Genomic DNA, 25,401 nt, shown 5'->3' on the forward strand with positions numbered 1-25,401 from the left:
TTGTGATCCCCGAGACACATCCCCCAAGTCAGCAGCTGTTCCATTCAGCCCCTCCTTAGCCCACCCTTCAGCAGCTGCTTTTGTCTGAGAAAGTGCAAAAGGGACTATTTAAAGGACCATAGCGGGGTTAGGGGGTGAAAGGAGCAGAGGAAGACTGGCCTGGTCTCTGGATAGGTAGGGGAGGCCAGAGGGCTGGTGGACCATGCTCCACATGGGCCTGCAGATGGTTTCCAGGGTTACTAAGGCCAGGCGAGTACACTGGGAAGAAAGATGACCATAGGACGATGGTGCCAGGGTCAGGGCGGGAGGGACTCACTATGATTGAAAGGTGCCACCTGTCAGACCTTCCTGGGAAATCTGAGCCTCCCAGGCCAGGGGAAAGTGTTGTACCAACAGAGTAGTAAACAATGGTCTTCAGTGGCTCAAGGCTCTTGAAGGGGGGACAGCGGGGAGGAAGGTGGGGTGGGGGGCGGGGGAAGGAAGAGCCAGGGGCTAGAGGCTACCGGCTTAAAGGCAGCCTGGGAGTGAGGCCGCTCAGCTAGAGGAAGGAAAGCGCTCCCAAGCCCCCAGGCAGAAGCCCCACAGGTAGGAAAAGCCCTGGGCCCCTTTCTAACTGCCCCCCTCCCTCTGCCAACCTGTCTCCCACCTCCCACCTCCCACCTCCCACCTTCCAAGGGCCAGAGATTCCAAGTAGAGCCTCGTGGTTGGAGAAATCCAGGTTCCTTTCTTTTTTACAAATACTTATTGAGTAGTGACAACGGGCCAGGCACTTTCTTTTCTTTCTATTTTTTTTTCTTTGAGGTAGATTAGCCCTGAGCTAACATCCACCACCAATCCTCCTCTTTTTTTGCTGAGGAAGATCGGCCCTGAGCTAACATCTGTGCCCATCTTCCTATATTTTATATGTGGGATACCTGCCACAGCATGGCTTGATAAGCGGTACGTAGGTCTGCGCCCAGGATCTGAACCAGTGAACCCCTGGCCGCCGAAGCAGAGCATGTGAACTTAACCACTGAGCCACCAGGCTGGCCCCCAGGCTCCTTTCTAATTCTCTCCACCACTGTGCCCTCTCTTTAGATGTCAGAGGTCACGGACTCAGCCCTGGGGTGTTGGGCAACTTGAGATCACCTGCAGAGTAGCCTGCAGGTGGCAGTCCATGAGGAGGACCTGACAGGGGTAGAGAGGGCCTTGCAGGTCTCACCAATCCAGGTGAGTTGGGAGGGAGACTCTCTAAGCACTTCAATGTGGCCTCTCCAAGGGAGGGTCCCTGGCTGGGGAGGGGGATAGTGGAAGCCTCAGGACCACCGGAAGACAGATTGGGTGGCAGTGGGTCGTGGAGGTATCAGCAGAACCCTCGAGTGTCGTCTCTGCTGTTTGGGGCTTGGAACTTAGGCTCCTGGGTTCTCTTCCTTTGGCTCTACCAAAAGAAACAGGCAGAGGGAAAAGGGAGCTGTCTGTAGTGCTGCTTGGACACACAGCAGGGATGGTATGAAGGTCTCCTGGGGATGAAGGAGGAAGGAAAGCGGAGAGGAGGAAGGAAGGGCCTCCTGTGCACTTAGAAGAGAGCTGAGGAGCCAGCCTGGTGGCGCAGTGGTTAAGTGCACATGTGCCGCTTCAGTGGCCCAGGTTCGCCGGTTCAGATCCCGGGTGCAGACATGGCACCGCTTGGGAAGCCATGCTGTGGTAGGCATCCTACATAAAAAGTAGATGAAGATGGGCATGGATGTTAGCTCAGGGCCAGTCTTCTTCAGCAAAAAGAGGAGGATTGACAGCAGATGTTAGCTCAGGGCTAATCTTCCAAAAAAAAAAAAACAAGAAGCGAGCTGAACTCCTCAGCCATATCTGACTGCCCCCCTACCAGCCTGGTGCCCCTCACTCTGGGCTGGAGCCTTTGAAGGGACACTGGCTGAGGAGCTGGTGGGAGCAGCATCTTTGGCAGAAGCTCTGGATGGGTTGTCGGGAGACCTGGGTTCTAGGTGTAGTTTGGACATTTAATTGTCCTATGACTTTAGTCAAGGGACTTCAACTCCCCGAGCCTTAAACCCCTAATCTCTAAAATCGGGCCAATAATACCTATTCCGAAGAACCAGTGAGATGAAGCAGGGCACTGCAGCGTAGGCTGTAAATTGCTATAGAATTGTTAATGCTGGGGTGGGTGATGTTATCTGGTTTCTCAGCATTCTGAGTGTCTTCACTCCTTGTCTATTTATGACAAGCCTGGAGGGTGGAAAGCAGAGGTGATGAACACACAGGATGGCCAAACACGCAGGATGTGCGTGTGTGTGTGCATGTGTACGCCTGCCCTTCTCCACCACCCTAGGTGTGTAACCTGTCGATGAAGGGAAAGACGGTTGCAACTCAGCTATGTCTTAGCCGATTACTACACTTTGAGGTATAAAAAGGGCTTGTTATCATCTTACTGGTGTTCCGCTCTCTTTGACTTGTCTTACCAACTAAATGCCCTCATGGCTGGGTCAGGACCTTAATCTGGCACAGGGCTGGGCACAGGCCAACCCACACCATAAGAGCAGATGTGTACCAAGCACTCCCTCCAGGCCGGGCACGCCTCACAATCCTTTCTACGCATTGGCTTCTTTAACCCTCCACCATCCCAATTTCTATTTCCAGAATCAAAATGCAGGAGGGCAGGTAGCTTGCTCAAGGTCACACAGTTAGGAAAGAGTGGGAGCCGGGATCCCATCGTGGGAAGACTCCAGAATGAGCGATTCTCACCACTTCTCCATATCGTTTTCCAAACTAGAACACACGCAGGGAGACGTTGTGTGGATCATTTAGATGAGCATTTGCTGTATCTTCTTCTGCCAAACATGGCATTGCTGAGGAGGGTGGTACATGCTCCTCAGGAAAAACAAAGCAAAAAGAAAAGAAAGCAGGGGCCAGCCCAGTGGCGTGGTGGCTAAGTTCTCGCACTCCGCTTCCATGGCCAGGGGTTCAAGGGTTGGGATCCTGGGTACAGACCCAGCACCACTCGTCAAGCCATGCTGTGGTGGCATCCCACATAAAACAGGGGAAGGCTGGCACAGATGTTAGCTCAGTGACAATCTTCCTCAAGCAAAAAGAGGAAGATATTAGCTCAGGGCCAATCTTCCTCACAAAAAAAAAAGAAAGGAAGGAAGAAAAGAAAGCAAAGGGAGTAAAGGGAAAAAAGATCCATGGTCAGATAGGTTTGGGGGAAAGTGAGTTAAATAAAGCTAAACAATGTTAAGGTTTCCTTACTGTGGGGTATATGGAATCTATTTAAGTGCTAATGAAGTTGTATTGATCTGGAACTTGTATATCTGTATATATATGTGTGAAGTTGTATATGTCTGTTTCTGGAACAGCCTTAGCCAGAGAATACACATCCCCCAGCCCCTGTTAATGTTTAAGGAGTCCCTAGTTTTCCACAGAACAGAGTTTAGGAAACCTGATCTAGACCAATCCTGTCACTGTCAGTGGACACTGAGGCCCAAGGAGGAAGGAACTTGCTGATGTCTCAGAGTGAGTGATTAGGAGATGGGGGTCAAGGCCAGCTCCACGGCCTCCTGGCTCCCTGCTGATCCCATTCCATCTCCCAGGCTTATTTGTTCCCCTCTCACTTTAATACATGCTGGAGCAGCTGAACCATCAAGGGGCTCTGGTGTGAGGGGTTGGTGGGGGAGGAGTAGAAGGGGGGAATTGGAGGACAATGTGAGCATCTTTGCAAATCCCAGCCTGCTTCCTTGGAAATGGGGGGCACCTAATCCAGGGACCCCAGGACTCTGGTCTGGGGGGCAGTAAGACCTGAGTGCATGGTGGGAACAGAGCCCTGCCCCTCACCTGCTTGTCTTCCTGCCTCTGTCCCAATTACTCAGGTGCCCTGGGTACTGTCACCCAGAAGGATGGCACTGCAGAGGGCAGGAGGTATTTTTAGACAGTGACTGGAGTGTCTACTTCTTTTACTGCCTGAGTCATGCCCTGAACCCTATTTGGGGATTGTTTTCTTAGTAAACAGACCCCCAAGAAGGGCAGGGGGATGAAGGAGTTGGCCCTGTTCTCCCGCACACCTGTTTTTGTAGATCCTACAGTATATACAGTACTTGACTAGGAAACTCCAAATTAAGGCGTCATAATCGCCCTCTCCCGCCACACTGCCCGGGAGTTGGAAGGTCAGATTTCCCCACAGAGGTTAGAGAGAGTAAATACATTCTCATTCTTCACCAAAGGACTCTCTTCCATGCCCAGGCCCACCTTTCCTGAGAACCACCGAGTGGCAGAGCAGGCAGAGACCCAGAGACCAACTGGCCCAGGGTTTCCCAAATTTCAGGCCTTTTTACACCACCTCCGTAATTTAGCTGCATCTCTGCCATCCGGAGTCTGCTTTCCTGAATGTCTTCCTTTGAATTCACTTACTTTAAAATCCAATAAACAGTTTTAAACGAAACTTTATACCACAACTGGAAATGGAAACTCCATATCACTGGCCAAAAATAGAAAGTAACTGTAAAAGTAAATACAATGGAAACTAAAGTGTTATTAAATTCTATCTGGATACTCCTGCCTGCCCTGGGCTCTGAGCCAGAGGCTAGCTCCCGCCGCGAAAAGGGGAGACGAGCAACTGCTCCACGGGCGTTCCAGGATGTGAGGCTCAAACTGTAACTGCCTCCTTGGCTTTGATCCAAAAGAGGCAAAATCATTGAAAAGTCATTATGTGATCGAAGGTTCTTTAAAGCCCAAGCCACAGTCTGCAGAGAGGCGGTGAACTCCATCCAACCTCAGGTCACGGTGGCCCAACACCTCACCTTTGGGGAAGCAGTGCTCTATCCCCTCATTTTACCACAGGGAACGTGGGTGCTCATGTCACATATCCAAGTGGGGGGACCCAGGAGCGAACGGCAGTCCTCCAGATTCCCGGGCCAGCGCTTGGAGGGTGGGGACTTGACTCCACACAAGGATGGGGCATGACCACGCCTGCTTCTTTTCTCTTTCCAGAGATGGAGCAGAAGGAAGGGAAGCCCTCTGAGGACGGGACCACCGTCTCCCCGACTGCAGAGGCCCCAGGGACGCTGGGCGGTGAAGCCTCTGCAGAGGAGGTGGCCAAAGGCACAGCAGAGAAGACTGTCAAAGAGGGGACCCCAGATGAGGCAGGAAAACAGGAAAGAGCACCAGCCGAGAACGAGGACAGCATTTCAGCTGAATTCGAGGGGGAAGCAAATGGGTTGAGTGAGGTCAAGGTGGAATCCAAAGGGGAGATCGAACCTCAGAAGGAAGATGGTGGGAAGGAAGAGGCCACAGCGGCTCCTCAGGAGATGGCCCATAGGAAAGAAGAGACCAAATCTGAACCCAAGCAGGCTGAGGGAAAAGAGAAGACCATGCTGGCCTCTGAGAAGCAGAAGGCTGATGAGAAAGAGGCCAAGCCTGAATCTGGGGAGAAAGCTGACGTGAATGAGGAGGCCAAGGCTGAGCTGAAGCAGGCCGCTGGGGAGCAGGAGCCCAAGGCTGGAGCTAGGGAGGCTGAGGAGCAGGAGGAGGCCGCGGCAGCCTCTCAGGAGAGCGACAAAACACAGGAGCCCAAGGCTGAAGCCCAGGAGAAAGCCCATGTCCCAGAGGCCCAGGCAGACTCTCAGAAGAAGGCTGCTGTGGAAGATGAGGCCAAGGCTGAACCTCAGGAGGCTGATGTGAAGGACGAGGTGGTGAGTGAGGCAGAGGAGAGGAGGGAGGAGGCCCCCACAACATTCTAGAGTCCCCTGCACCCCAGGAAGCAAGCCTCCCCTGCTTTATTCCCTTGGGAAAGTCTAGTCTTTTTCCCACTGATATCAAAAGCCAGGGATGGGGGATGCAGCACTGTGGCCTCAGGTTTCCAGATCTTTCCGAAGTCCTCACAAAGTCTGGGGCATGTCCTTGTGTGGCTGAGCTCACGCAGATCATGTTCATTCCAGGAGTCAGGCAGTCCTAATGAGGAGCAGGATGAGGGGGAGGAGAGAGAGTCAGAGGAAGGGGCAGGAGTGATGCCCAGCTCCCCTGAGGAGTGGCCCGAGAGCCCCACGGAGGAGGGCCACGGCACCAGCCCAGGTGAGTGAGAGCCCAGGAGCCCACGGGATGCTGCAGGGGCTACCCTGACGGGGTGGGCAGGAAGTGCATGATGGGTAGCTCCAGTTTCCCTCCCTCCCACTCCTTTCCTCCAGATGGGTTGGGTCCAGATACCGCGGCTTCCGGAGAGACCAGTCCTTCAGCCAGGTAATGTCAAACTCTGGGCCCCAGCTCTGACTCTTCCTACCACCCGCTCCCTTTAAAGGCTGCCATCACCTGGGTCAGGGCCTCCCCAGCTCCCAATCTCAAGTTATTCCTGTGTTCCTTGCATTCAGCCTCCCATCCCAGGGCAGAGCCCAGGAAACCAGAGGAGCCAGAGCATGGGAGAAAAGGGAGCATGGGACATATCTGGCCCACCTCCCCCTCCACTGCTGCAGCCTGCTCTTCAGCATCCCTGACAGCTCCTCCTAGGGTCTCCTCATCTTACCGCTCAGCATGTTTCCATGGCATCAGCATCATCCATTCATAAAAGCATGAGCAGAAAGCCTGAGTCTGGACAGACTCTGCCACTTACCAGCTGTGTGACCTTGGCTGTGTCACTTCACGTCTCATCTGTGAAGTGGGCACAGTAATTGTACCTACCTCATAGGATTATTATGAGGCTTAAATGACGTAATGTGTGTAAGGCACTTAGCACAGTGGTTGGTGCCTGGAGGATACTGGATAAAGTGAGAGCCTTATTCTTGCCATTGCACTTTAGTCGACAGAAGAATCTTCCTTTATTTTGACCTCAAATTCACCTTCGTGTCACTTTCTTAAGGAAAGATAACCAGGGAATACTCACTGAGCACCCAGGCCGTCATGTGGCAGGCATGGAGGGGAGCTCTCTATTCCCCTTCTTACTCAGGCCTTAGAACCACCTTGTCAGGCAGGTATCCTGGCCCCCATTTCACAGATGAGGAAGCTGAGGCTCAGAGAAGTGACATGACAGTCCCAAGATCACACAGCAAATAAGAGGCAAAGCCAGGATTCAAACTCAGGTCAGACCTCAGACTTAATCCTCGTTCTGGCCACACATCTCACCAGCCCACATGCTCCTCAAAGTTCACCTGAGCCTCATTATTCCTTCCCAACCCCCTCCCAGTGCTGGGCACAGAGGAAATGTGTGCTGAGAGGAGGGGCCCCAACTTTGTAAGCCTCATTCAGACTGTAGGGACCGCCCCCGCTCAGCCAGCCCTCTGCCCTCCCTGCCGGTACCCTGCAGTGGCTGGCCCCAGGCCCTCTCATACATCTTTGAACCTTTCCATGCAGTGAGTCTTCACCCAGCGATGTGCCCCAGAGTCCCAAGGAGCCCCCTCCCTCACAGGAGGAGAAGAAGAAGGAGAAGGTACCTGAGCGCAGGGTGTCAGCCCCTGCCCGGCCCCGGGGGCCCCGTGCACAGAACCGCAAAGCCATCGTGGACAAGTTTGGCGGGTAAGATGCAGGCGAGGAGCTGGCTGGGCTGGGCTTTCCCTGGGAACCTTGGTTGGTCTGCGGGAGGACGGTGGGGCAGTGGGAACAGCCCAGGCCGAGGTGGGAGGACTGACATCTGGGGCTGGGAGTCCTCCCTGATGGGGCCCTTCATGGCTTCCCACCTCTCTGGCTTGGCCATCTCCACCTCTCCCCTTACAGGGCAGCCTCGGGCACCACAGCCCTGTTCCGAAACACCAAGGCAGCTGGGGCAGCCATTGGCGGTGTCAAGAACATGCTCTTGGAGTGGTGCCGGGCCATGACCAAAAAATACGAGGTGGGCATGGAACAGGGTCACACGGTGGGGCAGGGGACCCTTCCCCAGGGCAGCAGTGCTAGGGAGGGTCTGAGTGGCACAAAGCCCAGAAAGGAGGAGGCTCAGAGGGGCACAGTCCAGGCCCTCTGGCCTGAGGCTCACCAAGGCCTGCTCTGGGCCCCTCTCGCCCGCAGCACGTGGACATCCAGAACTTCTCTTCAAGCTGGAGCAGCGGCATGGCCTTCTGCGCCCTCATCCACAAGTTCTTCCCCGATGCCTTTGACTACACGGCGCTGGACCCCACGCAGCGCCGGCACAACTTCACCCTGGCGTTCTCCACGGCAGAGTAAGCCACAGCCACGGATGGCAGAGTCGGGTGGGAGCTCGGGGGCCGCCTAAGGCAAGTGCTACATTAGGGCGAGGTCATAGGATGCTCAGATAGAGGCTGTGGCCACACATTCATGTATCCACTAGACATTTTTTGACCACCAAGAACTGTTTCAGGACATGGCAGTGGGTGAAGCCAGCAAAATCCCCGCTTGCCCGTGGCTTACATTCTAAAGGGAGAGACAGATCATAAACACACACATGCACTTGAAATATACTGCAAAGGGGAGTAGGCGCCGTAAAGGAAATGCAGGCGGGGTAAGGGACAGAGGAGAGGCAGGCCTGCTGGCTCAGACACGGTGGTTGAAGGGATTTGGGGTCAGATTCTGACTCTGCCATTTGTTCGCTGTGTGATCTTGAACAGGCTCCTTTACCTCTCTGAGCCTCCATATCCTTATCTTTACTTTTTTAAGATTTTATTTTTCCTTCTTCTCCCCAAAGCCCCTCCAGTACATAGTTGTATATTTTAGCTGTGGGTCCTCCTAGTTGTGGCATGTGGGATGCCGCCTCATCATGGCTTGACGAGCAGTGCTAGGACCACGCCCAGGATTCGAACCGGCGAAACGCTGGGCTGCCGAAGCGGAGCATGTGAACTTAACCACTTGGCCACCGGGTTGGCCCCTCCAAATCCTGATCTTTAAAATGGGCATGACATTTCCTCTTTTGCAGGGCTAGTGTGAGAATTAAGTACATAATTAAGTCCCTCTAACAGTGCCTAACCCACAGCAAACACTTCAAAAAGATCTTAGCTGCTGTCCCTCTATTATAAGGAAGGATATCACAGTTGTGATGATAATTATTATTCACTTGGGAACCTGGAGGGAGGTTTATTGCTGAGGCTCACATAGCTGGGTGCCAGGGGTACTGCTGGGATGGAGAAAGGGGCGGTACTAGAAAGTCAGGAGGGGTGTGAGGAACAGTGTAGCCCAAGAAGAACCTTAGAGGCAAAGACGTGGCTGTTGGGGGAGGGGGAGGCACTCCCACCACCAAGGCACCAAAACCAGCCTCAGCCAGAGGCCTCCCCCTCTACCCACCTGTGAGGCCTGGACACCCCCTGATGGCCTTAGGGCTCCCAAGGAGCTCATACCTGGAGCCCCGTTCTCTCCAGCCCCAGGGAGAGGCTTCTGAGCCACCTGGTAGAGACAGGACTATGCAGAGGGCGTGGCTAATGAGGGCCACCCTGAGGCCCCAGAGTGGACAGCTGAGGGCATTTCCAAAGCCCTGGGACAGGGAACAAGTCAGCGGGGGTGTTAGCAGCACCTTGCTCTGGAGGCTGAGCCCTCTCGTCTGGCCCAGGCCTGGCCATGAACCTGCAGAGAAGCCCAGGGCAGCAATCTCCCCGTCTCTGGGCCTGCGTGTCTCCATGGGGAAAATGAGAGGATTACAGTGATCCGTGCTTTACAATGGGTTTTTTTCCCAGCAGATTCCTCAAACAAAATATTAAGTGAATGCCCAACATATAAAACAGATTAAAGGGGGAGCTTTTAGGTTGGGGGGGTTCCTGGAGCACCCCAGCTCAGCGCTCAATCCTCCTTTCCAAGATGGTCCCTGAAGCATCTCTGTAGGGCCTTGGGCACCAAGGATGCCATTTGCAAACCACTAGACTTGATGTTCCGCAAGATCCCTCCACTTTCATATTATCTTGCCAAGGGATGGGGTGAGCACCCTGGAGTGCGGGGCTTAGCGGGCTGGGAGCGGCATGTCCTGCTCTGGGCTCAGAAACACCTTAAAGATGATGATAAGCCATAGGAATCAAGCGAGACTAGGTACCAGGCATTCTACTAAGTGCTTTCCTTGTCTCATCTCATCAGATGCTCACAATAATACCGGAGCGTGGACACAAGTAGAGAGGTAGCACGGTGTCCTAGGTCGCACAGGTGGGCTGCGGCAGAACCGGAATCTGAAAGTGAGACCCCCCGGTCAGGGCTGAGAGCTCCAAGTGAACATCAGAAGGGCACACAGCTCGGCCTTGACCAAATGTCCCTGGCCTGTGAGTCACAGGTCATTGTCCTTGCCTTGGTTCCAACCAGGCAGAGCCACAGGAAAGCAGAATAATCGGGTTATGGGGATGACTGACAGGAGGCGTCAGGCAGTGAGAAGTATGTGGTGGGGATGCATGGGGATGGAGGGTGGAAAATAGAGTTGAGGTGCTGAGTTTGAGTCCTGCCTCCTCCTTCTTAGCTCTGTGACCCTCAGCAGCTGACTTAACCTCTCTCAGGGTTTGACGTGAAGATTAAGAGTGCAAAGTAAGGGGGCCCTGCCACAGCCATCACATCCCACTGCCCCTGCTGTTCCAGAACTGTCCTCTGATTCCCATGGAATGCTTGGATAAGAGAGGGGAACAGCCAGTGCTTGAGCTCGATCAGTTGTGCTGCTGGAGGAGCCTGGCCATGCTCCCCAGGCTCAATGGGAGTGAAGCGCTTGCCTCTCCTGTGCAGGAGGCCAGTACTGGGCCTACACCCAGGGAGCCGAGATCACTGCACTGGATTCTTCGAAACCTTCCAGTCTGTGCTCCTCCCCCAGCTCCCAGGCCAGTATGGCTTGGGTTTCAGCCCAGCTGTCTCAGCCCCAAGAGAGGATTTCCGCTGGGACCCTGGTTTCTCCTTCTGCCAGCACCCACGCGGTCTGGCTGGCTGGGACGGCTGAGACCCGGCTTCAGGGCAAAGATGCCAGAGGCATCAGCAGGCCTGGGGTTGAGTCCCAGCTGTGTCACTCACTTTGACCTTGGGCAAATCAGCCAAATGTTCTGAGTTTGCAGTTGCTCTTCTGCTGGTTGAAGATGGAGGAGAGTACATGAGACCATTCAAGGGGTAGTCTTGTGATAAAGTACCTGGCACAGGGCAGCAAGGCCCCAAAAGTGCTTAGCTCAGATGATCGGTCTCAGCAAAGCCAGAAGTAGCACATGGCCCCAAAGAGCAGCTGGGAAGTTAGAAAAAGAGGACTGGCTGCTAAGTTCCATGCAGTTCCTCAAACATAGCAAGCACTCCTGTCTCAGGGCCTTTGCACATGCTGTTTCCTCTGCCTGGAATCTTCTTCCTCCAGATGTGCACATGATTTACTCTCTTTAAGAGACCTTCCCCTAGCCCCCTACTAAAAATAGCCCCTGTCTAACACAGGAACATACCATCTCCCTTCCCTGCCTTATTTTTCTCCATAGCACCTCTCACCATCTGATGTACTATTTATTTTGTGATTTGATTACTGTCTGTCTTCTGCCACAAGAATGTCAGTGACACGAAAGTGGGGATGTTTTGGTCTTGTTCAGAGCTGACTTCCCTAAAAGAATGCCTGGCACATAGTAGGCCCTCAAATACACAGAGATTGAATGAAGATGGCGCTATTGCAGCCGCAAGCCAACACTAAATAGGATTGGGGTTTTGGCCTTCCAATTCTTCCTGAGGAGCCTGGCCTTCCAGAGGACAGATAGACTAGCAGGTGAAAGGGGTGGGTTAACGTGGAACTAGACACTAGAGGGTCCCGCTCCCATATGAGGACACACAGTCCAATGAAAACATGAGCTTTGGAATCAAAGCTGAGTCTGACTCTTGACTGTCAGGCCTCAGTTATCTCGTCTGTACAACGGGATGGTTGCTCAGATGACCTCCCAGCTCCAACATACACAATCCTGTGGGTTTCATCCTCGCCGGGCTGCCCTACCCCTTCCTCTAGCGCCCACCTGCTTCACCTTCGACTCTCTCTTCCTCACCCCACCCCTGCCCCTCAGGAAACTAGCCGACTGCGCCCAGCTGCTGGAGGTGGATGACATGGTGCGGCTGGCGGTGCCTGACTCCAAATGTGTCTACACCTACATCCAGGAGCTGTACCGCAGCCTTGTGCAAAAGGGACTGGTGAAGACCAAGAAGAAATGAGGAGTGACTGACCCTGCGGGCAGAGCTGGGCAGGGCGCCCAGCTGACCAGCTGGGACTCAGGCAAGGGCAGGTGGCACCAGTCTTAACTGCATTAAAAGTACTTTTGTAAAATCCAGTCTGGCCCCTTAGCGCTCCCTCCCTACCCTGCCCAGGAACATCTCTCACTCCAGGACAACAAACCGCAGCTGCCAAAGTTCCTCACCTGACATGATCTCAGCAACCGTGAAAGGCATTTGGGAAAGGACAAAGGCCTGGGTCTTACCACTAACCAGCTGGGTGACCTTGGGCCAGTGAGTTAACCTCTCTGAGCCTCAATTGACCATCTGAATGGGGATAAGGGGAGTTCAAACCTCGTGCAGGTGTTGTGAGGGTTACATGAGATAATGAAATGGACACCAAGCCTTGCCTGGTGCCTGTCACCTAAGTGGTCAATAATGGGTGGCCAAAAATAAAAAATAAACCTTATATTTCAAGCCACTGATGGCAGTTTTCCCAATTCTCGTCCCTCTTTCCACACTTCTCCCATATTAGGGAATTCCAGGGCCAGGCCTGGAGTAGAAGATTCTCTAGAAATCTCACCCAAACTAGGCTAGTAGTTTGAGTTGACTCAAAGATACTCCACATTCTGTCTCTGAAAAGCCAGTGGTGTTCCAGTAGCTTAGAACCATTGCACCCAGAAAGTTCTTCCTTCAGGTTAAGTTAATCCCTCCAACTCTGGCTGAAGTTTTGGCTCACTAGCGATGAACCCCTGAGCTGATCATCATTTCCTGCTAATAAGCCTGTCCAGCTTCATCAGCCATTTGGAGTGTTTGTGCTGCTGAGAACAGCTCACGAAAATCACAAGAACAAAAGCCAGCCAGCTTGGCACTGCGGCAGGTGTGGGCTCTGCCCTGATGGGCACAGCGGACCTGGCAATCCACTGAGGCACTCTGTACTTCAGTTGCCTCATCTATAAAATGGGAATGTTACCCCTGTGGACGTGTTGACGGCCCCTCTGGCTGAGGATGGCCTAGCCCCTCCTGGCCAGCTTTCCTCACAACGTTTGGGGTTACACGATGCCGGGTGAGCCATCAGTTCACAGGAAGGAGGGTCACACCTTTTGCTAGATGGCAGCTAAATCCCCAGCTCACCTCCTCCTGATGAAACCACTGCAAGCCCTCCGCAAACACTCAGCCAGACTCCTCAATTCATCTGTGACTTTAATGGCTAGACAAGCACATGGTTTCTGTGGCTCCCCCTGGACTGGAAGCCAGAAGGGACACTTCTCCCAGCCCGAAGCCTGGCCCTCAGGAACTAGCCACCTAATGGGATGGCAAGTGGTTAGAAACCATGTGGTAAGATTTCTGGGATGGAGACTGTATTCTTCACTTTGTGGAAGAGAAAAGGTTTAGCGCCTAAATCTATGCACGTCCATCCATAGTCCAGCTGATTTCGATTAGTCGATCAACAAAGCACTCACTTGTAAATATGATGCGCTCCATATGCGCTGCCTCCCACCCCCACCTCAACTTCCCTCTGCCCCCTGACACCTGGGCCCTGGGGGGGACTCTGGTTGGCTGCTGGGTCCGCTTCCCGCAAGCTGGCCTGGAAGGTGACCTGTGTCTCTCAGAGGGAGCAACGAGTGAGCCCAGGATTCTCACACTGGAGAGCACCGGAGAGCTCGCCTGTAGCTCTGCAAACCTAAACTGCCCCGGCTCTGGGGCAGAGAAAGGGAGTGGGGGAAGCACACCTGTGGCCAGGTGAACCCCGGAGAAGGTCCACACCCCACACACACGTATCCGCGGCCCCTCCCCGACCTCCCACACAAACGAATGACTAACAACCCAAGAAGGGAAAAGTGGAAAAGATGAGAAGGGAATGGGCCACCAAGGGGCTCTGACCCCTAGTCCATGAGGAGTGTCTGTCCATCACACAGAGAGGAGCCGGCACGGGGAGGGGTCAGAAGCAGAGTTAGGAGGGTCGGGCCTCTCCAAACTGCAGGGTGAACTCTTCGGCCTCCCTGTGGAACAGCTCCGGGTCCTGCATCAGCAGGTCAGCGAGTCTCACCCGAAGGGGCTGCCCCAGGTCTGGTGTGTTCACCAGCACGTTGAGGGCCTCCAGGACTGGGGAGAGAGACCACATCAGAATATCAGGATGGAGAGAAAAAGTCCTGGGAAGGAGGTGATGCTGCCCGCTCCCAGATCCCCCTGAAATGCCACACTCTCTCCCTGGGGGACCCCCAAGGAGGTTCCATCTCTTGGGATGACTCTACAGCCAAATCAAACACCCCTCGCTTTCTCTGCTGATGATGCCCAAAGGCCTGACTGGTTGTATCAGTGCTTTTCAGACTGCGTCCCACAGCTCCAGAGAAGCTTCCCATCCTGGGGGTGGGGGAGATACACGGGGTTTCTAGGTCCCACCCCCTCTCCAGCAAGAACCACTGTTTTTCTCTGTTTGATATTAGGATTCCAAATAAACTTGTATTTGGGAAAAAGGGTTCTGAGGCTGAAGATTGGAAAACACTACTGCCTCATGGTGCTTATCTTTCACAGGTGCCCTTGGGAACCCGGCGAAGGCAGTGGCCCATGTCCCCAGCAAGGGCACATCCGCGTATGCATGGCATGCAGTTCTGAGTTAAGAGCACTTCACAGAATCCCTGAAGCTCATCCAAGGACCACTCCTCCTCTCCAGCCCAGGATCTTTACTTTCAGGGTTAAGAACTCCTGAGCTGGTCCAGGGGCACACTGATTACACCCATAGGCTCTACAGCTCATTGTCCAATATGGTAGCCACTAGCCACATGTGGTCATCTAAATTTAAATTAATTAGGATTCACTACAGGGGCCAGCCCGGTGGCGTAATGGTTAAGTTTGCGCCCTCCACTTTGGCAACCTGGGGTTCGCTGGTTTGGATTCTGGGCACGGACCTACGCACTGCTTATCAAGCCATGCTGTGGCAGGCATCCCACATATAAAAAGTAGAGGAAGATGGGCACAGATGTTAGCTCAGGGCAAATCTTCCTCAGCAAAAAGAGGAGGATGGGTAGCAGATGTTAACTCAGGGCTGATCTCCATCAAAAAACGAAGAAAAGGAAGACACTGAATAAAAATAAAAATAATAAACTACAATTAAGAATTCAGTTCTTGGGGCCGGCCCCGTGGCCCAGTGGTTAAGTTCGCACACTCTGCTTCCATGGCCCGGGGTTTCGCCAGTTCAGATCCTGGGCGAGGACATAGCGCCGCTTGTCGGGCCATGCTGAGGCAGCGTCCCACGTGTCACAGCTAGAGGGACCCACATCCAAAAATACACAATTATGTACGGGGGGTGGGGTAGGGGCTTTGGGAGAAAAAGGAAAAAAAAAAGAATTCAGTTCTTCAGTCACATTGGCTACATTTCAAGTGTGTAATGGCCACACGTGGCTACTGACTATGGAATAGGGCAGTGCAGCTATTGAACATTTCCACCACTGCAGAAAGCTCTGCTGGACAGCCCTGCTCTAGGGTCAGCCAAGCCTGGCTTGGAATCCCAGCTCTGCCACTTGCCAGCTGCACCACCTCAGGCAAGTGCTTCACGTCCCATATGCCTTGGCATCCTCATCTGTTAAATGGGGCTAATGATAGCACCATCTCAGGAGGATATTGGGGGGATTAAATGAAGCTGATGTGTGATGCTCTTAGCACAGTGCTGAAAGTGCTTAATTAACTGATGTGTATGATCACTATTAGCCCCTCAACTGTCATGTAGAGCACGGAGCCCTGGAGAGGAACAGACTTCACCAGGGTCCACACACAGAGCACTGGGCCTCCTTATCCCAAGCCCTTCCCTCTACAGCCCAGCTACTTATCTCTCCCATGATTCATAGCAACGTTGCTCTGTCATACCTGCCCAGGTATCACAACAGAGCCAGAAGCAGATGAGCCAGCCCAGGATCTCAGGATATATCCCTTCTATCTGATGGCAGCCTCAGCTGAGAGCCACAATTTTTATCTCCTCTCTTGGGGCTTTTCTAACTCAAAATCAGTCCTGTAACCCCAAGTATTGGTCCCTCCCTTTAAGCAAGACCCAGCCCCACCTTGGCAGGTCTTGGTGCAAGGCTTCCAGTTCTCATTGCTGATGATGGGCAGGCACACCTGTCCGTCACTGTCCACGTTGGGGTGGTAGATCTTGGTTGTGAATTTCACCGTGGGGGGCCTGAACGGATACTCCTCGGGGAAGTTGATGCGCAGCTTAAAGGCCTTGAGGTTGTATGGCGGTTTCTCCTGTGCAAGAGAAGGGGTCAAGCTCTGTTCCGAGGTGTGGCAGCTCTGAAAAGATCGTTTTCCTCCCAGGGCCTTGGTCTAGTTTCCCCTCCTCCCCGCCCCCACTCCAGGATCCCAGGCATCCTCTGCTCCACTCCTAGGAAGAATCATGAACGGGGACACAGACGGTACCTGCAATCATTTGGCAACTGAGTCATGGACTAGTGGAAGAGTGGAGTCCAAAAGAACACTGGCCTGGGAGTCACAAAAGGTGGATCCTGGCTTTGCTATGTAACTACGAGCCAGCCGCCTCCCATCTCTAGGGCTCAGTTTCCTCACTTGAAAAATGCGTAAAGTTTGACTGGATGAGCTCTAAGGACCATCTCAGCTTTAAAGTCTTTCCGGGAATTATAGAAAAGGAAGACAGACATCCTCTCTTTGGAAGCCGTTAGCAAGTACAGCAGAACATCATTGCTCGTGGGGGAGGAAATGGAGAAAATGAGGCAATCATAAGAAGTCAGGGGCTTGGGAAGGTAAAATGGTGCAGCTACTGTGGAAAACAGTACGACAGTTCCTCAAAAGTAATTAAACAGAGGGGCTGGCCTGGTGGCATAGTGGTTGAGTTCGTGTGCTCTGCTTTGGTGGCCAAGGGTTCACAGGTTCGGATTCTGGGCGCAGACCTAGCACCACTCGTCAAGCTACACTGTGGCGGCATCCCACATATAAAATAGAGGAAGACTGGCACAAGTATTGGCTCAGGGCCAATCTTCCTCACACACACACACACACAGACAAATTAAACAGAGAATGACCACATGATCCAGCAATTCCACTTCTGGGTCTATTCTCAAAAGCACTGAAAGCAGGGACTCAAACAGGTATTTGTACGCCCATGTTCAAAGCTGCATGATTCACAATAGCAGAAGGTTGAAATGACCCAAATGTCCATCAGGGGATGAATGGATAAACAAAATGTGGTATATCCAAACAGTGGGATATTATTCAACCTTAAAAAGGAAGGAAATTCTCATACATGCCACAACATGGATGAACTTGGAAGACATTCTGCTAAGTGAAATCAGCTACACAAAAAAGAACAAATATTGTATGATTCCACCTCTGTGAGGTACCTAGAATACTGTCAAATTCATAGACATAAAATAGAAAATTAGCGGGGGGGGGCTGGCCCGGTGGTGCAGCAGTTAAGTTCCCACGTTCCGCTTTGGCAGCCGGGGTTTGCTGGTTCGGATCCCGGGTGCAGACATGGTACTGCTTGGCACGCCATGCTGTGGTAGGCGTCCCACATATAAAGTAGAGGAAGATGGGCAGAGATGTTAGCTCAGGGCCAGTCTTTCCCAGAAAAAAGAGGAGGATTGGCAGCAGTTAGCTCAGGGCTAATCTTCCTCAAAAAGAAAAAAAAAAGAAAATTAGTCCCCAGGTGCAGATGGGAGGAGGAATGCAGTTAGTGTTTAACGGGGACAGAGTTTCAGGATGGGGAAAGGAAGAAATTCTGGAGACGGATGGTGGCGGTGATTGCACAACAACGTGAATGTACTTAGCACCACTGAACTGTAAACATCAAAAAGGTTAGGACGGTAAATACTGTCGTGTGTGTTTTACCGTAAATAATAAAAAAAACAACTTGGGGCTGGAGCCACTGAAGGCTGCCAGGAGCCAGCGGAAGACCCTCTGGACTTTCGGCAACCTCAAGACTTGCCTGGGCACCTACTCCGTGCCGCACGGAGCTAAGGGCTTGACACACATTAGCCCACGCAGCAGAGTGTAGGGGTCACATGGACTTTGGAGCCACCCTGCCTGAGTGTGAATCGTGGCTCTGCCACTCACTAGCTGTGTAACCTCAGACGAGTAACTTAACCTTTCTGTGCTGCCATATGGGAATAATAATAGACTTCTTCATACGGTTTCTGTGAGCATTAAATGAGCTGCTTTCTGTTAAGGGCTTAGAATAGGGCCTGGCACGTGGCAAGCGCTACATATGCGTCAGCTATTATGGTGAGAATTACGAAAACTCACAACTGTGAGCATCTCCATTTTCAGTCGAGGAAACTCAAGTTCAGTGTATGTAAGGAACCTGGCCAGGGCCACAGTGGCAGTTCTGGGTGGGACCCCAGCGCTGTCGACTCTACAGCTCTCCACATGAGCACTATTCTACACCCGAGAAGGGAGGAGACCCAGAGCGGCGGTGACCCCAGCACAGAGCACATGGGCCTTCAGGCTGGTTCCAAAGCTCCAAGCCCTTCCAGAACCTTTGTTATGGAGAAGACAGGACAAAGACAGCCAGAATGACATACGTATTTAAGTACAGAGTCAAGGCTTTAAGAGAGCTCCCCTTCCTTAGCAGAAGGCAAACGGAAACCATAGCAGTTGTGGGTGTGTCTGAGATAAGAAGTGGGGCAGCTAGTGGTCAGATAAGAAAATGTCTCAGCCTTTATGTTCTCAGCAATAAGAGGAAGCTGGGACCTGGGAAGCAGAGACAAGGCCAAGGGTGAGGCCTCAGAGAAGGATGGGGAGTGTGTGTGTGTCCTGTCTGCAGGGGCTGCCGGCTGGGCTTCCAGGGTCTTAACGGAGGAAGGAGGTGGCAGTGCCTGGAGCCGAGAGCTGGGGAACCCGCACCAGCTCTGCCTCGAGCTTGCTGTGCGGCTGTGAGCGCCTCTAGGACTCCGTCTCCTCATCTGTAAGATGAAGAAGTGGGACCAGACAGAGGGCTTCATACTGCACCGCAGGCTCAGCGGAGAAAATCCTACTTCCTTCTAAGTTCTGGGTTAAATAAAGCATTTTTACTTTTCTCCCAGGCCCACCACTTTATTCCGTGTGATCTTGGACAAGTCACTTAACCTCCTAGGCCTCCATTTCCTCAACTGTAAAAGGACGATAACCTCCCTCATGGGGTGGTTGAGAGAGTTCCATATGACCTCATAGGGGCCGGCCCAGCAGTGTAGTGGTTAAGTTCAGCACATTCCACTTCAGCGGCCCAGGGTTCACCGGTTCGGATCCTGGGCACAAACCTATGCACCTCTCATCGAGCCATGCTGTGGTGGTGTCCCACACAGAAGAGCTAGAATGACCTACAACTAGGATATACAACTACGTACTGGGGCTTTGGAGAGAAAAAAAAAAAAAGAGGAAGATTGGCAGCAGATGTTAGCTCATGGCCAAACTTCCTCACCAAAAAGCATACCTTAAAAAAAAGAAAATATCTTCAGTCACTAACAATTAGATGAAAAAAATAAAGATTTTGCACTCTGATAGGTCCTTTGGACGACTGCCTTCAAAGGGAGATTTTTATCAAGATGATATCTAACAGCAGAGAAAAATCAGAATAGCAGAGATGAGTTATCTGTGTTGGCATATGGAGCAATAATTTTCTGAAACATGATCTTTAAAAGAAAACAAGATATATTTTAGGTCTGAGGGAGCAAGTCCTACCAACTGTGGGAAACAGGAAGTTGATCCCTACCCCTTGACAAAGGTCCAAGAGATCTTTCTCCTTCCTTTTTTTTTGATGCTGTTCGTCTGCTGAAGCTTCTGTGGGGGGCTTGGTTGAGGAAGGGGCTGCTGACTAAGTCCCAAAGTCTTTTAGCCCCTTCATCAGCCTGCCTCGACCTCAGAAGAAATCGATCCAGAGAGAGACTCCCTCTACCAATGATAAACTCCAGTAAAAAAAAGATTCTCAGGGCCAGCCTGGTGGCGCAGCTGTTAAGTGCGGACGTTCTGGTTTGGCGGCCCGGAGTTCGCCAGTTCGGATACCAGGTGTGGACACGGCACTGCTTGGCAATTCATGCTGTGGTAGGCATCCCACATATAAAGTAGAGGAAGGTGGACACAGATGTTAGCTCAGAGCCAGCCTTCCTCAGCAAAAAGAGGAAGATTGGCAGCAGATGTTAGCTCAGGGCTAATCTTCCTCAAAAAAAAAAAAAAAAAGATTCTAATACAGGGAAAATTCTTGCCCAGTCCTAACTAACCCTCCCTGCCCAGGCCCCTGGCCTAAGTCACCCTAATCCAAGGCCATGATCCCCATGGACACTCACAGGCAGGAGGAGGGCATGCCACACCAGGACGTCGGCATCATCGCTGAACAGGTCCCGCAGGTACCTGGGAAGCTGCTTCTGAAGATCCTCCAGCTCCTGCAGGGGGCACAGCGAGCAGACAGTGGGCCCAGCCTCCCCTATTCAGCCCCCTCCCCTATCCCAGAAGCAAGCTGTCCCAAGTCTCAAACAGGGCACCCTAGGGACAGAAGCCCCCAAAGTCCGAGCCCCGATTTACTAAGTGTTTAGGATATGTTGGCACGGTGCTGAGCGCTTTAAGTGAATTATCTGATCTTAGCCTCATCACAGCTCTGCAGGAACTAGGTGGAGGGAAGACAAAGGTCTCTGCTTCCAGATTTTACAACTTGGGAGTAAAGACTCTTGGGAGCCTTTCTCCTGAAACCGAGGTACTTAAGCTCCATCCTCTCATCCTTCTAGGAGTCAGGAGGTCCTAACTCCCTCCCTTCCTTCCATAGCATCCACTGAGTGTCCAGCATGACGACATGCCCTTACAGTGCTCAAAGCAGAGTGGGCAGCAAAGTCATCACCCTGTCCCTGTCGGTCTCCTCCAGACTGGGGCTGGGGAAAGGAAATGACTCAGGCGGACCACAGCAGGGGAGAAGTCCACACACCGAGCAGGGAAACAAGCGGACAAGGTGGCCCAGTCATCTGGACATCATTGAATTCGCCCTACAACCCTTTCCTGAACATCCACTATGGACACGCAACTAAGACAGGGCCCAGCCCCCGAGAACTTCATTGGAGTCATGGAAGAAACATCAACATGATTATGTGGACGATGCGTGGCTACATAACAGGAAAGGAGGGGGCAGGGGAGCAGGAAGGCTTCGCAGAGGGTGACACTGTGAGCTGGGCCATGCCGCATAAATAGGAGCCCATGCTGCAGAGGAGCGGAGAGGTACCAAGGCAGAGGCCCAGTGAGAGCAAATGTGCACAGTGTGTCCCACGCAAGGTTAACAGTTATTACAAGAAAAGGGTTCCATGGTCAAGTACGTTGGGCAACACTAGGCTAAACAGATTTCTTTACTCCAGGACCTCCCAAAGCTTTACTATGCTGTTGTGTATCATGAATCTCCAGGATGTGAGCCCACAGCATGCAAATTCTTCTTCTTCTCAAATATATTTGACCAAGGAACTCCTCTCTGCCTTTTGGGGTCCATCCTGTGGGACAACAGACCTCTTTTTTGGGGAAAAAACAACAGATAAACAGACATTCCAGGGCAGGGCATATTCCTCTGGAACACACACAGGTGTAAACCAGTGGTTCTCACCCAGGGGTTATTTTACCCCCTGCCCCATCTGGCAACGTCTAGAACCATCTTTGGTTGTCACAAGTTGGGGGAGTGCTATTAGCCTCTAGGGGGTAGAGGCCAGGGATGCTGACAAACATCCCACAAAAACTTATCTGGCCCAAAACGTCAATAGTGACGAGGTTGAGAAATCCTAGTGTAAACAAAGGCAGAGAGAGAGCTCTCCAAACGCAGTCCACAGCTGGGGAGGGGCCTTTAACACTGTGCCCCATCTGACCTTTCTCTGCCCCCCCAACATAGAAACACACCCCATCCCGTTTCCTACCTCCCAGGCAATACTCCATCTCTGTTCTTACCAACGAACTGCTTCTCGCACCTTCTGCCCAGTGTCTCTCACCTCTCATTTACCTTTTACCCCAAACTAGAAGCATCTGCTACTATAAGTCATAGTTCTAGCGTCATCCGTGACTCTTTGGCAAGAACAAAGGCCCAGGTTGAACAGAGAGGCTCCAGAATGGACATTTCCCGACTTCACTATAACTAGGATCACCTGGACTTCATCTGTTACAGATGAGTTCTGCCAAAACTTTCCGCAAGCCTGAGGATGTTGAAACCCGAGCTAGGACACACAGCTCTTTCAGAGAGGCCGGTTAGGAAATCCCCTGACTCAGAGGAACAGAAAATGAAAGCACAGAGGCCACTGAAGGAACCTGCGGGTTGGAGCCCCACCCACCTGGGCTCAAATCCCAGCCCCGTCACTACCGACTGGGTGACGCTGGACAACCAAGTTATTCTCTCTGAGCCTCAACTTCTTCATCTGTAAAATGGGGGTATATGACTTATCTCACAGGGTTGCTGGGAGAATTATATGAAATAACTAATGTAAACGCTTAATGGTGCCAGTGGAGTAACTACTGGCTCCTGGCTCCTTCCCACTGGGCTGGAAACACTCTCTGCCCCCTTTTGCTGCCAACCTCCAGATTTCAGTTCTTCTGGGTTGAGCCTGCTCTGGGGGCCCCAATCTGAGATGATCTTCTTCTCAGAGGCTGAGGCTAGCAGGCCCTCCTTCATCCCCCTCAAGCTTGCCCCTCACTCTGCACCTTGGAGGGGCACTTCTGAGAGACTCAAAGCCTGGAGGGTGTCAGACCCACTTCACTAGGATTGCTCGTCCTTCCCCCTCTATCTCCATCTCCTGGCTGCACCCCAGTCCTCCAAACTCCCTGGGTTTTCCCACCTCCTGGGGGAAATCGCCCCCCTCCCCATCCTTCCAGATCTCATTTCAAATTGTGTCCCTGATTGGAATGAATGCCCAACCACGGCAGGATTCTTGTTCCTCTCTGCCTCCCTACCTCCTAGAATGGCAGCCAGCACACAGTAGGCATTCAACAACATTTGCAGAAAGAATGAATGCATGCCACCTACTGCAGGACACCTCCAGGTCCACCTTGGCATCTTTTCCTCCCGAGAATACCCAAAGAACCTTGCTCTTGACTCCTGCTCAGCATCCCATACTTCTCGGGCCTCCGATGTAGGTACCAAATTATGGGGCGGGCAGTGGGCTGTTCCAAGGCAAGAACCTTGTCTTGGTTATCTTTGTTCATAACCCACCCCCAGCACAGCCCCTGGCTCCAGGAAGACGCCAAGGAACCCTTCCAGCATCTGAGACGCAGGCAATTGTTACCACAAGTTTCTGGCAGGAGAAATGAAACTGAAACCACTTTGGGGGGAGCTGGCTCATCCCCATCCCCGCACAGCTCAGGGTGCCAGCGACACCCCCGCCTGATGTGCCCCCACCTCCCAAAACTCCAGCTCTGGCCTCTCTCGCAGACCCATGCCGCCTCTGGGAAGGGGGCATGGATGACAGGGTTTCAGCCAGCCCTGGTACCCAGACGAAAGCGCTCGGAGAGCGGAAAGCCGGGGGAGGGACGGAGGGAGGAGGGAATGGGAGGGTGAGGAGAGCCAAGAGAAAGGGGTCCTCCTACAATGCAGTTACCTTCGCCACCCGCTTGCTCGCCGTCATCTCGGGACGGAGCGTGGGGCTCCGCGGACTCCAGCCACACAGTGCACTGGCCGCGGACTTGGGGCGCCCCGCCCCAGGGACCCCGCCTCCGGGAGCCCCGCCCACTCCCCGCGCCACCAGCGCGGGTCCGGGGTCCGTGCAGACGTGCTCCCCACCCGCCCGGCTGGGACTAGGGGCGGCTGAGGGGAGAATGAGCCTGGGCCCCGGCGCGGTGGGCTCGTATCCCCGGAACTCGCGCTCTTTGTCGGGAGCCGGGGTGGCCCGTGAGCGCGCGGCTGTGCCGGATCCCTGCGGCCCGCTGGGGGGCGCCGTGCGCCAGGCAGCGAGCGCTCGGGGGGCCGGAGTCCGCGCATCCGGGTTCCCGTTCCAGCTCCGCCGCCGGAGGCCGCGCCGGGGGCTCCTCAATCTCCATGAGCCACCTCCGCGCCGCCCCAAATATACACTCGCCCTAAATAAATACAGGAAGCTTGCAGTGCAAGCGCAGCTCCGCGACAGGTCGCTCAGCGGCCTCCACCATCAGACCGCCCTAAGCCCCCTCCTCGAATTCCTGGAGCCCCCCAGACAAGTCACTTCCCCTCTCTGGGCCCAGTGCCCCACGTCTAAAAATGGATGGGGACCGGCGTAAACTAGCCCCCCTCCGAAGACCCCTCCCTTGGCCTCTTGGGATCCTTTGTGCTGTCAAGCGTTTGGTGGTGGTGGGACTAAAGGATCTTTCTCCCAGATGGCTGCTTGGTGCAGGGCACCGCAAGGGGGGCGCTGTTGGACCGAGTCTCTCTTGCTTTGGGGGTTTGGTCGACCATTCGGTTCTTCATTAGCTTTAGCCTTTAATAAGTGCCTACTAAACGCCCATTTAGGAAACATTGTGCCAGGGGAGCCCCAAGACAAGCCCCAAGGCTTCAGGAGCCTCCCTTATTTTACCACCGGTCCATTACAAACTGCAGGCCTACTGTGTGCCCCCCCCCCCCATAACCAGGAATCTCCACCCCTCCGTGCAAGGGCAGAGACCCCTTCCCCCAGCCCAAAGCTGAGGCCACCGCGGAATAGCAGCTCCTGAACACGGAGCAGCATCTGAGGAAGAATCTGAGTACTAATGCGGCTCCTCGGCAGGACCGAAGCCATCTTCCTCACCCCACACCCCTCAGCCCAAATAAGGAAAGAAATCAGCGTATTTTGAGTTCTGAACTCACTCCTCCATGTAGTTTTTGTCTGAGTGTCTTGGAACCGAATTACTTCTCTGCTCAGATGTGGGATGTATTTGCAGAATGATTCATTCTAATCCAATCTCATCAACTTTACCTGGGCATCTTTTACAGGCCAGAAATGAACAGGACACTGTCCACAGTCCCTTCACATAGGTAGAGATGAGGGAACCGAGGCATCTGATTCATCTCAGTTAGCTAGCATCTACTACTGACTGCCAGGCACTGAATTTAGGGAACACTACCATGAGAAAGTGGTGGCTTGGGGCCAGCCCGGTGGCACAGTAGTTAAGTGCATACGTTCTGCTCTGGCGTGCACATGTTCCGCTCTGGCGGCCCAGGGTTCGTGGGTTCGGTTCCCGGGTGCAGACAGGGCACTGCTTGGCAAGTTATGCTGTGGTAGGCATCTCATATATAAAGTAGAGGAAGATGGGCACGGATGTGAACTCAGGGCCAGTCTTCCTTAGAAAAAAGAAGAGGATTGGTAGCAGTTAGCTCAGGGCTAATCTTCCTCAAAAAAAAAAAAAGTGGTGTCCTAGCCCTTCATGAGTGGTGTGCCGGCCCTTGAGGAGCTCTTGGACTAGTGGGACAAGGGGAAAGAATGCAGCCCCTGCATT

The 25,401-nt window shown here is 53.1% G+C and overlaps 2 protein-coding genes across 7 annotated transcripts; one reads left to right on the forward strand and one right to left on the reverse strand.

Annotated features, from left to right (window-relative positions):
• Window positions 1–459: 459 nt before the first annotated feature.
• SMTNL1 (smoothelin like 1) lies at window positions 460–12,508 on the forward strand. The gene is made up of 8 exons (XM_005598148.4): window positions 460–585; window positions 4,972–5,672; window positions 5,919–6,051; window positions 6,165–6,216; window positions 7,321–7,482; window positions 7,681–7,795; window positions 7,969–8,120; window positions 11,886–12,508. The coding sequence occupies exons 2-8, from the start codon at window positions 4,974–4,976 to the stop codon at window positions 12,028–12,030; spliced, it is 1,458 nt and encodes a 485-aa protein (XP_005598205.2). The 5' UTR covers window positions 460–585; window positions 4,972–4,973; the 3' UTR covers window positions 12,031–12,508.
• Window positions 4,407–24,007, reverse strand: UBE2L6 (ubiquitin conjugating enzyme E2 L6). Of its 6 annotated transcripts, none has more exons than XM_005598145.4 (4): window positions 23,559–23,920; window positions 20,298–20,393; window positions 16,083–16,269; window positions 4,407–5,931 (listed from the first exon to the last, which is right to left on the reverse strand). In XM_005598145.4, exons 1-4 carry the CDS (start codon window positions 23,583–23,585, stop codon window positions 5,717–5,719), a joined length of 525 nt encoding a protein of 174 aa, XP_005598202.1. In that variant the 5' UTR covers window positions 23,586–23,920; the 3' UTR covers window positions 4,407–5,716. The 6 variants fall into 6 exon arrangements, with proteins under 6 accessions (XP_005598202.1, XP_005598201.1, XP_070084798.1 ...); XM_005598144.4 differs by lacking the exon at window positions 23,559–23,920 and adding an exon at window positions 22,988–23,249; XM_070228697.1 differs by lacking the exon at window positions 23,559–23,920 and adding an exon at window positions 21,922–22,108.
• Window positions 24,008–25,401: the final 1,394 nt, after the last annotated feature.

The sequence above is a fragment of the Equus caballus genome, chromosome 12 (genome assembly GCF_041296265.1).
Source record: "Equus caballus isolate H_3958 breed thoroughbred chromosome 12, TB-T2T, whole genome shotgun sequence".
Taxonomy (NCBI): Eukaryota; Metazoa; Chordata; class Mammalia; order Perissodactyla; family Equidae; genus Equus; species Equus caballus.